The following is a 17165-nucleotide window of genomic DNA, read 5'->3' on the forward strand; positions in this document are numbered from 1 at the left end:
GCTATTCGTGTTATTCTTGTTATTCGTGTTATTCTTGTTATTCATGTTATTCTTATTATTCATTTGATTCTTATATTCAACTTATTCTTGTTATTCATGTTATTCTTTATATTTTGAAAAGACCTTCCACCCCCCCCCTTTCCTCCCCTATATTCATTTTCGCTGATTATTTCAGTCATCTTGTTTGTCCATGTTTTTGAAGACCTAGTGGAAAACGGAACTAACAAGAACGATGCAAAATTCAGGTAACTTGAAATAACAACACACACTTGTTTCTTTGGGGTTTTTTTAAATGAGGGTCAGACAATGTAGGAATCCGTCGATGTTTGAATATGTAAACTAGTTAACTGCCAAACTCTAACTTTAAACAAAACTCGCATTTATAATTTTGGCCAGAAAACACGTCTTCAGATATCAACAAATTTTAAAAAAACTTTCATACCTGAGACTTAAATAAAACTTCGAGTAAGCCCAGGTTTGAGATTTTTTGCCAAGATGAGTGTCATTTAATTCAATCGAAATTTGATGGACGAGTAGTCTGGCCAAAAATTTTAAATACGAGTTTTTTTCTCTCCAGAATATAGCAGTTAACTGGTCAAATGAATGATTTTAGCGCGCCACGAACACTCAAGATGCCGAATCAGTGTTAATGTGCGTAAAAATAAAGAATTTGATAAACCCATAGAATTTATTTCACTAAATAAATAGCACAATAAATGACCCCCTATCAAACAAGCATTTAATTTCTTGAATAGTCTCTGTGATGAAAGAAGTCGAAAGCTATGAAATAGTCAAAATGTATGACGTCCTTTGTGTTTTCAGCATCGATTGGTTTGGAGCAACGTGTACTTATTGCAGGTCTGATAACTTAAATTGTTATGGGCTTATTGTTGTAATGCAAAAGATCTCAAAACCAACGTAATATCTCGTCCATTAGATCAATGTTAAATCAAGCCCATGATTGCGCTCGGTTATCAGCCCTGTAAATATGTGCACTTGGGTTTGGAAAAATCTTCCATTCTTTGAAGTAATTAAGGTGTTCCATGTGTGGGTTTGGAGAAATCTTCCATTATTTGAAGTAATTAGGTGTTCCGTGTGTTCTCTATTATTCAAAATAAATTTTTCCTAAAGGATACTTAATATGTGAAATAATGATCTTTTTTATACAGCGGAATACGCACTAAACGTGCTCAAGGTTCTTTACAGAGGGTCCCTGACCAACAGCAACACGAAATATATAGATCGAGACATGATGTTTTATATGTGATACTACATTTTTCCGACAAAGACAACGCAGTTACCGGCCAGGTACCCATTTTACACCCGAAAACAGTCAGAGAGTGTGAGAAAAGAAAATTTTCCAAGTACTCAACCGAGGTTCGAACCCAGGACGTTCCAATCCAAAAAGCGAGTGTCATACCACAAGACCACATATGGTTTACTCATGATTTGTCAATGATTTTCAATACCTGATGGTCATCTCAATGAGCATCCACCAGTACACTGTGAGAAAACAATTTACTCTTTGACATCTAGACTGCGTACTGTGGAATATTTTAAAATTGTGACAGGTAACACGTCCGTCAAAAATATCGATCGATGTAAATTACCCTCATCAAGGTAAAAAACATTCAAACCTGGAACTTCACGAAGAGAGGAAGGGGGGGGGGTGGAGGTAGAATAAATTTTGAAATGCGAAATGACTGCGTACCGCCTTTTCAAATTATTTCTTTGCAAGCATTGCTTCACATCTGAATCCACTTATGGGCTTGGTTTAACATTGTTGTAATGGATAATATTTTGCGTCATTTTTTGACATTTCGATTACAAAAATAAGCCCATAAGGAATTGGGTTATCAGACCTGCAAAAAATCGCATGGAAATTATTGGAATTGTTAAACTGATTTGGTATAGCTCAAAGCATTTGCATTGTAAAATTATTCGAAAAATATTATTCCGTTTTCGCAAGCGTGGAGTCCGAGTTAAGTTGCTTGGAGAGCCATTCGAAAAAAGCTTGTATACTACTGACGATTAACAGAGCTCTACTGCAATCTGATGGAAATTTAAGTTATTTTAAATAGCTTAAGAGAGGGCGTAAAAGATCATGATTTTTTTTGTTTTGTTTATCCGACAGGCAAAGCGGATCGCGTGATCCAAGAAGGAGGGTGTGGACTCTTCCAAATACTGTTGGTGATCTTTGTGAAAGTCATGCCGGAAATCGGTACAGCATATACAATGATGTTCATGGCATTTGGAAACTACGACCCTGGATGGAGATGTTTGGACAAAAATGGCACAAAAAACCCGATGGAAGGAAATATAACACAAGACATTTACAAGATACATTCTTCTGAATACAATGAAACATCAAACAATTACACTAAAGGCTCGTGTGAATTATTCAAAGGTTGTCAAAATATCGAATTTGATCCAGAAGCATCGACAATTGTAACCGAGTGGGGTTTACTCTGTGACAGAAGTTGGGTCCCATCCCTAATTATTTCTGCACAAATGGCTGGGGTAATCGTTGGGGCTTTAGTGGCAGGACAGCTCGGCGATTCATTTGGAAGAAAAAAAATTCTGTATTTTCCGCTTGCTCTGGCCGGCATATTAAATATTACTGCAATATTTTCAATGTATTGGCAGGTTTATCTGGTCCTGAGGTTCCTTTTGGGGCTAATGGTAGCATGTATCTACAACTACATGAATACATATTCTTCAGAATTTCTTACCACAAAATGGCGGGCTCGTGTAGTTGCCATTCCGTCTTGGAACGGTGGAGGAATTCTATTAGGTGTCACAGCCTGGCTCAGCAAAGACTGGAAAACAATGCATTTGATGAACGGGCTATACTTTATTATTGCTTGTTTACCTGCGCTATGGGTGCCCGAAAGTTTGAGGTGGTTAGAAGTGAAAAACAAATCCAAAGAATTTCAAAAGGCGGTGGAGAAGATAACAGGTGTTAATAAGGTCACACTATTGTCAGAATGTACTGATCAAAGCACAGAATTAAAGAATACTCAGACTCATCTATGGGTGAAAGGTCAGCGTGTGCAAACAGTCTTTGATTTGTTCAGAAAAGGTTATCGTTTGACAACGTGTATCATTGGATTTATATGGTTTTCTGGAATGTTGTTGGTGTATGGCTTTGTTTACAGTATAAAAGCCATGTACGGCAGTTTTTATGTTAATTTGAACGTATTTTTTGTTGTAGATTATGCGTATGCCGCGTTTCCCATGATACTTCCGAACTGGATAGGCAGAAAGAAATCAACAATGCTTTTTATGTCAGTCGCTGCGCTGTCTCTCTTTGCAGCAACGGGACTTGGTTTCTGGGCTCCGGCGGGTATCAGAAATACTGGAGCAGTGATTTTAGCTCTGTTCGCCAAAATGAATGTCACCTCAACCGTTATGTGTGCTATAATATTAACTAGTGAAACGTTTCCAACTGTCGTGAGAGGCAATGCCATGGGGTTTGGTAATTTTATAGGTAGAGTAGGTGCCGTTATGGCTCCGATATTAATCCCAAATGACACAGAAGGTCTTTTTGTCCGCTACGGAATTATGGGGACATTGAGTTTGCTCTGTAGTCTTTTTGTCATCAAACTCCCCGAGACGAAGGGGATGAAGATTAAGGAGGTCTTTGAAGACGACGAGACTGTCGAACGATCCAGCCTATGATTTTGTCTTAAAGCGGAAGTAACGATAGAAATCTTGCTGAAGCTGGGACGATAAAAAAATGATTAAACCAGGAAGTAAAAAAGCAAATCACAACAAATTTCTGCTGCATTGGATTCCAACCATCAACATCTAGAGCTAAAAAAACAAACAAGCTGAAATTTGCATAACACGTAGGGTGACTTGAGAATGGCGGGCCATATTGGACTTTTCTTCACTTTTGAAATTGATTTTTTAACCGTCTCCTTACCACCGACAGCAAAGTCATCAGATTTGTTACGACACAAAATACATTTTTCTTATTCAGATTATTTTGTACATCACAAACTTTGAAGAATGGTTTGTGTTCAATTAATATGAACATAAAGTTTTTTTTTAGAGAGTTTGCCATTTGGGGAAAATACTGAAGATGATCGGCAAGGAAAGAGTTAAAGAGCTAATAGCCTAACGCTTTAAAAATAATGAGATATATGAAATATCTTAATAAATATGGTGTCAAGGGTTTTAAAATACACGAGTTTATAATAAACCTGTTAAAATTTTACTAAAAAGTTTAAATAATTGGCTTATAAAGATGTCACAATTTATATCAGACTCATTTTTATATAAATCAATTTCGTCTCTCTGGGATGGTGTAAACCTAATTCACGTTTATTTTACTTATTTTTTAAAACTGTATCTTGCCTTTTTTAAAAAAAATATCTGTATCTTTATTTATGATTGAGGGGAGTTTATATTTTGTTTGTATTTTGTTCCCTTTGTTCATTTTTATTTTTTCTCTCTAGATTTTCTCATTCAACATAAACTGTTAATGTATGATTTTATTGGCAATCGCCTAAACAAGAAAAATAAACCTTGAAGTGCTAAAATCTTTAAATCGGTTATCTCCCTTGGTTTTTGTATACTTAGTCAGTTTCAATTGATAAAACTTACTTAAAAAACACAACCACACACAGTGTAGAGTTAAATTGGTGTTCTGTGTGTTTTCTCGTCTTACATAAGCAAGTCCTAAGTTATTAACCTTTCCACACTGATATCTAGGTACACTATAATCAACTAAAGAGAATTACAGTATTTATGATATGTTGTTTTCTGTCTCTCTCTCTCTCTCTCTTTCTCTAACTCTCTCTCTTTCTCTCTCTCTAACTTTCTCTCTCTCTCTCTCTCTCTCTCTCTCTCTCTCTCTCTCTCTCTCTCTCTCTCTCTCTCTCTCTCTCTCTCTAGTTTCCTTTAGACGATGGATTACATATGATCCTTAGACTTTTATGTATTTCATTTTCATCCTGAAGAGCTTAAACTTGGGCCTCTATACGTGCTCAAAGATCTTTATAAAGAGTACCTGACCAACAGCAATACGCAACATGTAGGACGAGACATGACGCCTTCTTACAATTATTTTCGGACAGAGACAACGCAGTTCCAGGTACTCATTGTACACATGAGTACGGTGAGAGAAAGAGCCTTTTCCAAAGACTTAGTCATGCGTCGATCGAGGCTCGAACACAGAACCTTCGGATTCGAAAGCGAGTGTCACACCACAAGACCACATAGCCACACTTATTTGGTCAAAGAGAAATAGAAGTGTGTTGTTAGGACTTGGATCAAGATCAGGTTAGTTACGCGTGACAATACAAAATGGGTCATCTTTGTAACAGACACGCACGATTTCTAGGTCTTAATTCATAAACTTTTTTTTACTCAAGTAATAATTATATTAAGAATTGTAGCACTCTCTCTCTCGCTCTCTCTCTCTCTCTCTCTCGCTCTCTCTCTCTCTCTCTCTCTCTCTCTCTATATATATATATATATATATATATATATATATATATATATATATATATATATATATATATATCCTTTCTTTAAATAAAATATAGCCTTGTGGAGAACATTGTGCTTATTTGAGTCAACAAAGAAAATTATACGGCGCACAACTCTACTGAAAGATTTGAAAATTAGAAATGTATTTTTACAGATAGATAAACAGATAACTTGATTTTCTTTTATAATGTAAAGTCAGGTTGAAAGTTCGTTGAGTCAAACAGATATCATAAAATACGTACCGACGACACTAACACTCTCAAAAACAACCAATTTAGACACGGTAAAAAGTTGTCAGTTTGGCGTTTTTACGCAAATCGTTGCATTTGAAATAATGTATTCACTTAATGTAGATGTTGCTGCTCGAAGCTCGAAGAAATAAATAATAATGTGAAATTGATTGTAAGCTTCAATTTAATTACAAAAACAGATCAAATGAACATTTCGGGTTTCCCCTTTATCAACAAAACAGGATGAATGAAACACCACTGATGAATGAGATAATGTGGTAGAAGAAGAAGAAATAGGTTTTAAGCCAGAATAGTTTAGAAGCTAAATAATATAAGATTTGGATATAGTTCATATGATGATTTCTTGGGGAGGGTGACAATAACTTCTGTACGTAAGAAAAGCTACACATTTATATATCTGATTATTTCAATTTGAAATGTTCTTATCAGCATCCGGTTCAAACCGACATGAAACCAGTTGGGAGCCGTGGGTCACATTTGGCCACGACTCCGAATTTACGGAATTCTAACCTAAAGCAGATTACGCCCTACTCTCTAACGCCGCTTACGAGTGACGCCAAATCCTGAAGTTCGCCAAAACACATTCATAATTTTCGGCATTGGATGTAGACGCGGAGCAATGGCTGATCGTGTTCTGAAAGACAGATGATATGTTAATGGAGTAGTTGCAAACGATATCGATGGCCAGGTTCAAAACTCCTATGCGTTCATTGGGCTTTATCATGGTGTTATGATGATAAGATTATCAATACGTACAATCAGAAAGACTTGATCATAATTTCGTACCATTACAAACGCATTCTCAATGATTCATGAACATATGCAGGAATGAAGACATCAACAGACCATAAACTCTTAGTTTCAAAGTTCAGGCAAACAGAAAATGAAAACATGCTAAGGCTTCAGTATTACAAACAAAAGAGAAAATCGATCAAAGACTTCAGCTGTCTAAGAGATGACCTAGTCAAAGAAAATTTCAGAAACAAATTCTTTCAAATCTTTCGTCAAACAAATTAAAGGATGCCTCTAACCCAGTTGAAATTCAACATATCTTATCCAAAGCGTATTGATGAGCAGGGAAACAACACTGCCTGAGAGAAGTAATACACAATAACGGCCATGCCACTCTTATTGAGCGTCTTGAAAAAAAACGTTCGGCATCGCAGGCACCGTCCAACAGTTACATTTTTGAACGATCTCATCTGATATCATTAAAAACAATTCACTCTAACCAATCGTCATTAAAATTCGGGGTCTCCTTGTGATCATTTGTGGGTCCTCTACTTTACAAGCCGTATTCACATCCTTTAGGTGATGTCATCAAAAATCATAATATGCCATGTGTATGCTGATGACACTCATTTGTTCTGTTTTGTTAAACCCCAAGATACTGATTGTTTAGTGACAAAAAATGAAGAAATGTATTGAAGAGGTGAGGAGTTGTATGGCACAATTAGCTATAAATGTTTGCTTTTTCTCAGACATTCATTGGTCGACTTCATTATTCCTTGTAATTTATGATTGTTCGTGTGAACATTTCAAGATTTTTGACGATTTTGTTTGTGTAAAAGAAAATATTTAATTCGGTAAGCAAACGGGTGTTTTTGGCCTTTTGTTGAATTTTGATTGCGGACTGTAATAGGTATGTTTTCTTATTTGGCTCAACTGTGCCTTTTTTGTTGGCTTCAATGTAAGCTTTGATCACTAAAAAGCAGATGCAAGACAACTATCTCTTCTCTTTATGCTCATAGATGCTTCTTAATTTGTGAGTACTAACAATATTCATTTAAGAGTATATTAGATTGAGAAATCTAACAGAATCTTTGACATGTCGCACTATTATCAATTTCTGCTGAAATCGCCGAAGGTTAAAATACATTTTATATTTTGTAAAGGACGATTAAAAGGACTGATATAAAGTTTAGAACGGATATATTTACAAAAGTTATATTGATATGACATCAAAGTCCCGTTTCTTTGGTATATAACATTAGTAATTAAAAATCGCCTATATTGAACTGCATTTACCACAAGAAGGTTAAATCGACGTTGCGTACCATTGGTGCACACATTAATTTGTCTAAAAAATGAATACAATTTATATACGTTCAAGATGTCCTTCAGTGATGTAAGACACAAGAGCCACTGAAATGCCAAAATATCACGAAGTAAAGTAAAATAAAAGTCAAAGAAGATGCGACATAATTGTTCAATGACATCCTGTGAAAAGCCATATCATAACCGTAATGTCCGTAGTTAAGTCTCTTCCCGGGCCGTGTCAGCTTTGCTCCGTCCTGACACCAATAATGGAATTCCTTATAATCTCAATATTACATGACTTTCAACAAATCGCCTGATCAGAAACTCTCCCTACATCAACCACTATGTACGAGGCTGTTTATCTGTCTTTGGTAGCTGCCCTGGTCAATCCGGGTCTCAGTGTTGGTAAGTGAGGCAGATTTCTTAGCCCCCTCCTCGCAATACAACTTCTCATTTTCTCGGTTTCGATATTATCGGCAAGGTCAACGCCACTTCAAATGGTACTTAATCTCGATACCAGTCGACAATAGTTTAAATTTTAGAAGATGCCATTGTTGCGGATATGGAGTCAGATGAAGAGAGTGCACCATTGGACCAGTTTCCACTCATACCACAACAGTAGCTATCAAGACCCTACACTGTTGTGCACAGCAACTTCACGAGGGCAATTCTTTATTTGACGTCCTTGTCAGTACTGAGGAAAAGGCTCACAACAATATTCTACAGAGACATACAACAATAACAGACTTAGTTAAAGAAAATGAACGTAATCAATTTCAAAATCGGCCTTTTTAATCATGAATGTTGAGTTCCCTTGCTGTTATTATCTCGCATTTTCTCATGTGTTTCCCATTTATTTTTTGAATGACTGATAATCGACATCACGCTTTTATCGATATTTTACTACGGTCCCGTCGATGTCGATTTATCCGTTCTCGAGTATATATATATTATATATATATTATTATATATATATATATATATATATATATATATATATATATATATATATATAAAGATATTCGGCTTTTTCTATAGTTCTCCTTGTTGTGGGGACTTTTTTTACGGGGCATTATACTCGCCCCGTAATATTTTTACTTCCACTGCACTGGGAATGGCGTTTAGTATCAATACAAAAAGTTTCGCACAACTTGATCACAGAAAGAGATATATACATTTGATTTCATGGATGGTCTCCCTTTTTTGCTCTGAGACATCTTAGGGTCTCATGCCATTCGGCAATAATTTACGAAAAGCAAAAGAGTTCCAATTGTTTCTCCTGCCTAGATTGTTTCCGGTCCCGATTCTACTTTCTCTTTCCTTGCCGTGGTCAGAAGATGGTGGCTTTAGCCCTTAAAAATATAAAGGTAAGTCTATCGAATATGTAGTTTCAACTTAATTTAACTGATTGATTTTGAAAAAAACTTATTTTGGCTTTGAACTCTTCTGGTGATACATATTATAGGGTAGACCATATAGAGGTAGAGAGGTTTGACTAAGTAAAAGTGTCTGCCTCACTCGATCTCTCTCAGTATAGTAGATCTGACTTAGTAACTTAGCTCTAATTCTACCAAGCGTGTGGTGTTGTGTGTATCGAATATTTGTTTCCTGTGCCCCACATTCTAGTTTTGAAACGTTAAAAAAGAAAGATTGTTAATGAATTCATAAATAGCTTGCATAGATCGGTCTTGATAGAATTTATGAAGTCCGCCTTAGTCTTAGTCTTACTCTTAGGATTAGTAGCCCAAAGGTCAAGGCCAGCATTTGATGATAACTTAATATAAGTATGAGTGTTTTCTCTCCCTAAATATCATGGCCGCCATCTTTGTGGTTAATGCTGATTTTACGGTAGAAGCGAGTTGCCGGCACTTGGCAAGGGTTGCGGTCAAGAGATATCTTGATTGTCACTGTCATCGCTGTAGTTGTATATCAAGTTGCCACCTTGGTGTCTTAACTTTGGCTGCTTGAATTTGATTATTTTGGCAGTTTTTTTCTTCCAATCAACGTTACTTTTGGTTTTAGTTTTGGTTTATTTTGCCTCATCATGCACATTTTTGATTTCTATTTGACAAGTGTCAATATATTATGGGATAATTCTAAATCTGAGTAACTTGAGCAAATCATTCTCTTCGTCACTAAAATTTGGCCCTATACCGTTCATACTTATTTGCGTAGTGGAAAGGGCAGGAGATGAATTCTCAATTCTACTTCTATATATCAATTATAGTTAAATAAGAATGTATTATTTTTGTTTGTATTTCTATGGCTCTAAACCTGTTGTTCTATACATTAAGAGACATAATGTTCTGTTGTGTTAATTATTTACGTGTTATTGTGACATTTGTTAAAATTGGTAGAGTTAGGGTAGAAAAGGCATTCCAGTGTCCATGTCACAAGTCACTTAGGATTTGTTTTAAAAACGTAACCCATTAAAATTTACAAAAATGTGACTGTGCAGCAAATCGCTAAGGTGGCAGCTTGTTTATATTGTAAAATCAGCATAAACAGCCATCATGGCTGCCATCATTTTAGGGACCGCAACCCTTTTCCAGTGCCGAATTGATTTTAAGAATTGTTTTGTCAACAGAATCATCTGACGAAAAATCCAGCATTGGCTTAAACTTAATCATCATCGTGACTCAAGCCCAAGTCTTGAAAACGAATATCAGGTTTGTTATTTTACAGATTTTGACATTATTTAACGTGTTAATTTTGTAGTCTACACTTCAAATTCCACAAGCGTCTCTATCAGTCTATCGTATCATGCTTTTGTGGTATGTGAAATATGCTTATTTTTGTAAATGATCTTTCTATTGCTTTTTTAGGAAGGGTTGGGGGTGGGAATGAAATAGTTTGAGGAGGCAATTACATTTTGTTATCACTAACACGGGATTGTTTGTTTTCATGAGTCAATGCCCTATTCCCATGAGGACTGTGATGACAAAGAGTCTACTTACCAGATAGTGACAGTAGTGACATTGAAACAAGTTCTAACGCAGGCTTACCACTTTTCTAAGATGATCTTGATATTTGTCATTTAAATTTTGTGATTAAGAGATGTGTGTTGAATTTAAATGTAAAAAATCATTTCATTCAAGACATTTTTTACGAATGCCCACATTCCACTCTAACATTTTCTGAGATGACCCACATGTGAGAGAGTTGACTACGTTACATTGTGCAATGTGTTTCATTCAGTGACATAAGCAGAGAGTCATCACTCGCTGATGCACATTTTAAAAATATGTATTGTGTATATCGTGTACACGAATTAAGTTTTTCTTTTATTTAATGAGGAATGGACTTGGATCCAGACCACTCTATAACTCTGTACACAAGGATGATATAAACGAAGAATACTGAGTACCAGACTCACACCGTGACAGTGATAGTGAGTGTTCTAAGATATGCTTGCTGGCTCTTCAAGGTGGTAGGTGGTCATTGTATACAATGAGTTGTTCGTGTTTATCAGACCCCATTTGTACCGTCAGTAACAACATTTTGGCCAACATTACATTGGTCAACCAGGCTGGTCGAAAGTCATCAGCACCAAGGTCACTTAAGGTCGGGATAAATGAGTCATGGAATTTAGACAAGAGGGTGACTGGTTCACTGTTTACAGAAAATAGGGTTAATTTTAATTCATACAAGTATTCATCAAAGAATATTCCTTTTAAACTGTTTCCATTAAATAATTTTAAAGTGCTCTATCTACCCACTTTCATCAATGATTGTTAGAGGTTAATATATGCAGTCGAGGGGTGGTTGGCATGCCCTGCTGGTAGGGTGTCTTTTTCTTTTCTTCCTTCCCCCTGCTTTTCCCACCTTCTGTTCCTCTCTCTTTCTTATTTTTCCTTCTATGTTCGTTATCTTGTATGGCAGATGATATTGTTTTCATTATAAATCATCTTTACGTTTGTTTTTAGTCTTACTATAATTATAGTTAGGATAATTTAGTTTATGAGCTTTTTTTTATTATATATTATCGTTTATTGGTTTTTGAATTGTATGTTTTTGTTTCAGCAGTCTCTGATGTAACCTACATTGTGTTGATAGAGACCTAAAGCAATAATAAACAAACAAGCAATCACTACACTCTGATATAACCTACATTGTGTTGATAGAGACCTAAAGCAATAATAAACAAACAAGCAATCACTACACTCTGATATAACTGTTATATTATAACCTACATTGTGTTGATAGAGACCTAAAGCAATAATAAACAAACAAGCAATCACTACACTCTGATATAACCTACATTGTGTTGATAGAGACCTAAAGCAATAATAAACAAACAAGCAATCACTACACTCTGATATAACCTACATTGTGTTGATAGAGACCTAAAGCAATAATAAACAAACAAGCAATCACTACACTCTGATATAACCTACATTGTGTTGATAGAGACCTAAAGCAATAATAAACAAACAAGCAATCACTACACTCTGATATAACCTACATTGTGTTGAAAGAGACCTAAAGCAATAACAAACAAACAAGCAATCACTACACTCTGATATAACTACATGGTTGAAAGAGACACTAAAGCAATAACAACAAACAAGACAATCACTTCATACATCTGATATAACCTACATTGTTTGATAGAAAACCTAAAGCAATAACAAACAAACAGCAATCCTACACTCTGTATAAACCTACATTGTGTTGATTGAGACTAAAGCAATAAAACAAACACGCAATCACTACACTCTTGATTTTAACCTACATTGTGTTATAGAGACCCTAAAGCAATAATAACAAACAAGCAGAATCATACACTCTGATATAACCTACATTGTGTTTGATAGAGACTAAGTAATAATAAACAAACAAGCAATCACTACACTCTGATATAACCTACATTGTGTTGCTAAAGCAATAATAAACAAACAAGCAATCACTACACTCGAGCACATTTTTCTCGACCTCATTTAAATGTCCCTAATTTTATGTTTCTTTGTTTTCTGTCCATTTTTTTCCTCAAACTAATTTTGCCCTGAAAACTTTTTTAAAAAATGAATAAATAAAATTGGTTTTTAATGCAGTCCGTGGCCGCACATTGAGTTACCCCAGCAACTGAACATTGCATGTGTGTTAAGGCATTTTGATATGTAAAAGTCAGACCCCACCCCCCCATCACTGACACCCCCTACCACCCCTTTCCTTGCTCATTGAATTCTTCTTAAGTTGTAATGATAGAGCACTGTTTCTCCGAACTTTTTTTTGGGTCCTGAGGAGTTCGAGGACATATGTTCAAGTGTAGTCATGCCATAAGCTATAATTATTTTTTTCTCAAACAGTATTTTTTCATTTGGGTTGATCGTTGTTCTACCTTTCCTTGTCATCATTATTTTTCAAGGTAAAGAATTTGACATCTCTAGACACAACAAAGATAGCTCTGGGCAAGACCAAAGCACCTGTTTGAAAAGTTTCTTTTCTAGCACTAACAGTAAGTTATTTCTCACAACTATAATTTGTATTGTTTAACTTGCAGCTCTAGGTTTGAGGACTGTTAACTGACAAGGTGCTAGAAAGTTTAACTTTCCTCTGGTTACTGAATTTTTTCGAGTGTGATTCATTCATAAACTTGTTTTCAAATTAGATGATTCCTTGACAAATATCACAATTATTTTGTGCTGCCTATTAACTGTCATTCATTTTCTTCTATTTATGACATTTACATCGAAAGGAATGAAATCAAATTCAAAGCAGGCTCAGGCAGCCTGTGTCTTTATACAGATTGTATGTAAATCATTTGAAAACAAAACATATACAATCGCCTCCGGACAATCGCAACTCCTCTGGAGATGGGAAATAGTTGCGATTTAGTGAAGTTCAGTATCTGCTCTCTTTAAATATTGCTACACTTGTTATTTGAGTTTACACAGGCTTGGGACCACCCTGGACTCCCCCTTCTCACTGCATTGCAAAATTTAACTCAAGATCGCATGTCATACTTGACAAAATTGAAATTTCTGTTGACTTGATTTTCATGAGTGTCATAGCCTCGCCTCAACAATTTGTTGCGATTAACGGAAGTGGAGTTACGATTAACCAGTGACTTTTGTATAGAATGAATTATGTTTCCTGGGAAATGTTGCGATTAACCAAGTTGTGCTTATCGGGAGTCGACTGTAATACAGTGGACACCGCTTAAATTGAGGTGGGACTGTTATGGTTACCTTTTTTATAGCTGACTTATAATGAAAGACCATAGCCAAAGTGTTTGCTGTTCGATGACATGGGTGTGAATGTAACACCCTCATTGACACTCGAGACTAAGTTTCATGGTATTATTTATATGATGGTGATGTGATGTTAACCTTTCATTACATGTGTGATGTTGGTACAGATAGTATCGAGGTTCTGATTGCAAGGTCAGTAATAAAGTGTTGAGGTACGGGTGTCTTTATGCAATATTTTTGTTACTCATACAAGTCGACAGATTAACTGAATGAACATTATAGTTAAAGTGACTTTTCAGCAATTAGGAATTCCTTATTGGTGACCATATTTAAGAAGGATTTAGAAGGAAAATAAACAGGGATTTGTATCAGCCTCATTAAAACTGATTTCTCGTTCTACGTATAAGCGATGTCCACTGTATGCAGACTGTTAAATAAGGAACTTGCTTAACTTTTAAATTTATTTCCTTCTCTTCTGGTGTCGTTTCTGAGTTTTATTTCTGTCATATTATTGTTTCATTTTCCAGTAACTATGCCATTTGCAAAAGGAGGAAAAAGGATGTATGCAAAATCCGATTACTGCAAGTACATGGAAGATACTGTTTACCTCAAAGATATCTAAACATTACATGAACTACCACAAAAAGGAAACTAGAGTGGCACAAATACTTGAACTTCCCATGGGTTCGACAGAGCTGCGAAAACCGTTGCTGATTCTACAACAGGAGAGAAACCACATCCACAACATGGAGGTAAGTTTGGGTTCTATTGTAATGAATCTAAAAATTAGATTTAATTTCATTTTACTTTTTAATGCACTCTGTGATTTCGACCACTAATTTTCTGGGACAGCCATGTGTGTTCAGCCCTAGCTACAAAACATTGCAGATGTGTGAAGATTTTTTTTATACATACACATGCTGACACACACACACACACACACATCACTGATACTCCTCATTGCATTCTGTCATATTAAGTCAGAATGATGGAGTATGGTTTCTTAGAACTTTTTTGCATGTACCGAGGACTTTGAGGAAACCTTGGTTGAGTGTATAAACAAGCAAGTGACTGGCCCACTGGGCATAGATATCATGCTGTCCTTTTCAACTATTATTCAGGGTTCTTTGATTTTGATTAATTCTACTGGTTTAGTCAGGGAGGTATCGGGTTCGAAAATTACCGCAACCACAGATTTTTCATTGAGGAAGAAAATTTACTCCCAATTGCTTCACTCCACCCAGGCGTAAATGGATACCTGCACCGCTGGGGAAAGTAATCTGCAATAGACCAGTGTCCAATCCAGAGGTTAACAAATAAGCTAACTGTCCGCTTCATGCTACAGAAACTGGGATAGGCTCCAGCTCCAAGAGCTTTTAGGCTCCTAAGGACTTACTTTTTTGTCAGGGTAAAAAGGAGTAGTATTCTTATACAGCACAGTATCCATGAATGCTCAAAGCACTTTACAGGTATCCCAAGTCAACAGCAACCCATATGTAGGATGAGACATCTGCCTGTAAGGCATAAGACGTTATTACAAAAAAAACATTTTGACAGGGACAAGCGCTGTAAACGGCAAGGTAGCCTACTCCTTTTAAACCTCAGTGGGGTGAGAAAATTGAATAAAGTCTTTCTTTGAGAGTCATCATTAAGCCAGGACATATACTTGAATTGCTTAGTGTTGTAAAATAGCTGATGATGATTTAGCCCCGCAAGGAAAATAATAAATCAGATTTTATTTATGATGCACTTCTGATTGAACAGCCTCTCTCACAATTATTTCATGAAAAAGAAGGGTATGAATAATCTTTCTCATATCTTGCTTCTAATTTGATTTGAAGATCCAATGATTTTCCATTCTTTTTCTTTTCAGGTGCTTATGAATGATTGTGGAGAACTGGTTGTCAGCTGACGGCCCACAACGGTACAGGATACAGAACCTTCACTGTATTTGCCATGCTCAATGTGTTTAGGCATTAAAAAATCATTTTTTGATCATTAATCTTTATTAATGAATTAATGAAAAAGCAGTGGTGTTTTCATTTTACTCTATTTATGTTTTCAAGAGATTTTATTTGTGGCACACAAGAAAATTAGTCAGGGACTTGTCTGCTGGTGAGTGCAGGCAGTCAGAATTCTATCACTTGTATTCAGTAAACAGCTACTTCCCCAATATTCCATCTTTGACGAGCTATAATTTTTGCTTCTAATTCTAATTGTTATAAATGCACCGATAAAAAGTACAAAGTAATCGCTATGTAATACTTAGAAGTGTATATGACGGCCAACTCAAATATCAAAACTGGCCACTGTGACTCATTTTCCTACCCCACCACACATTTGAATTCCAATCTAATAATAGACAGTTTAATCAGATGAATGAGAGTATTCCAATAGCAGCACTTCATTACTTTGCTGCTTTATTTTGATATGATGTTAAATGTAAAAAGGAATTTCATTGAATGTCTGGCAATTCCTCTATCTTGTTAATCCTTTACAATTTATAATAATGTATACCAGGTTTTCTCTGTCTATTTAACTTGAAAGAAATGCTGTAATTATGATGTGAAGGAGATATGCACTAGGATTTAAGGTTGACAACATTACAAGTGAAAGTTGGATTCAACGAGGTCTTTGGGACTAGACATGTGGCCTTGTTGAAGCGACCTTGGTCCATTAAAGGCTATAAGAAATTATTGAACTAGAGCTAACAAAAGATGGGAGGTGCGTGTGAGGCATTTTGTGTTATATTGCACCTCTGGTCTGATGAGAACAGGCCATATTAGCGTTGTTTGTATAGCTTTTGCAATGGGAGTGTTAGATTGAGATTGTCATCAAGATAGACTATGATCTTGAGAACATGTTGCCGTTTGGCGTAAGAAAATGATGATTCACACCTGACTGGTTGGCTACATTGCAGTGCCCTATGACTGAATGAGTTGCGCAAATTCTCGCCTATGTGACAATAAAGCACAAATGCAGGACTGTTCAGCTTGTCGTAGCAAAGACCTCTTTGTTAACATGCTGCAATATATCCTTAATAATGCAAACTACTAGCAAGGTTTTTAAGGAGTTTGGGAATAATAGCTCCAAAATTTGTCGCATTGGTATGTAGAGATTGATTCTCTGGTTGATTTCCTGACATGGCCTCTTAAATGTTCACTCATTTCAGCCACTAAAG

The 17165-nt window shown here is 35.9% G+C and overlaps 1 protein-coding gene and 1 long non-coding RNA gene across 3 annotated transcripts in view; both read left to right on the plus strand.

Moving 5' to 3' along the window:
- The window catches only part of LOC144975503 (solute carrier family 22 member 10-like), a 12340-nt gene extending 7785 nt beyond the window's left edge, over window positions 1-4555 (plus strand). The window contains exons 3-4 of the mRNA XM_078919666.1: window positions 176-245; window positions 2135-4555. Of these exons, the coding sequence (XP_078775792.1) occupies window positions 233-245; window positions 2135-3681 (1560 nt within the window). The 5' untranslated portion in view covers window positions 176-232 and the 3' untranslated portion in view covers window positions 3682-4555. The remainder of the gene's footprint in view (window positions 1-175; window positions 246-2134) is intronic.
- A 4527-nt stretch (window positions 4556-9082) lies between these two features.
- Window positions 9083-15994, plus strand: LOC144975506 (uncharacterized). Of its 2 annotated transcripts, XR_013645930.1 has the most exons (6): window positions 9083-9157; window positions 10378-10459; window positions 11087-11220; window positions 13159-13248; window positions 14512-14736; window positions 15858-15994. It is a non-coding gene; the product is annotated as an uncharacterized LOC144975506 (long non-coding RNA). The 2 variants fall into 2 exon arrangements; XR_013645931.1 differs by lacking the exon at window positions 11087-11220 and having other exon boundaries at window positions 9088-9157.
- Window positions 15995-17165: the final 1171 nt, after the last annotated feature.

Source organism: Berghia stephanieae, chromosome 6 (assembly GCF_034508935.2).
Source record: "Berghia stephanieae isolate SIO BIC M18660-M18661 chromosome 6, UCSD_Bste_1.3, whole genome shotgun sequence".
In the NCBI taxonomy this organism is placed as follows: Eukaryota; Metazoa; Mollusca; class Gastropoda; order Nudibranchia; family Aeolidiidae; genus Berghia; species Berghia stephanieae.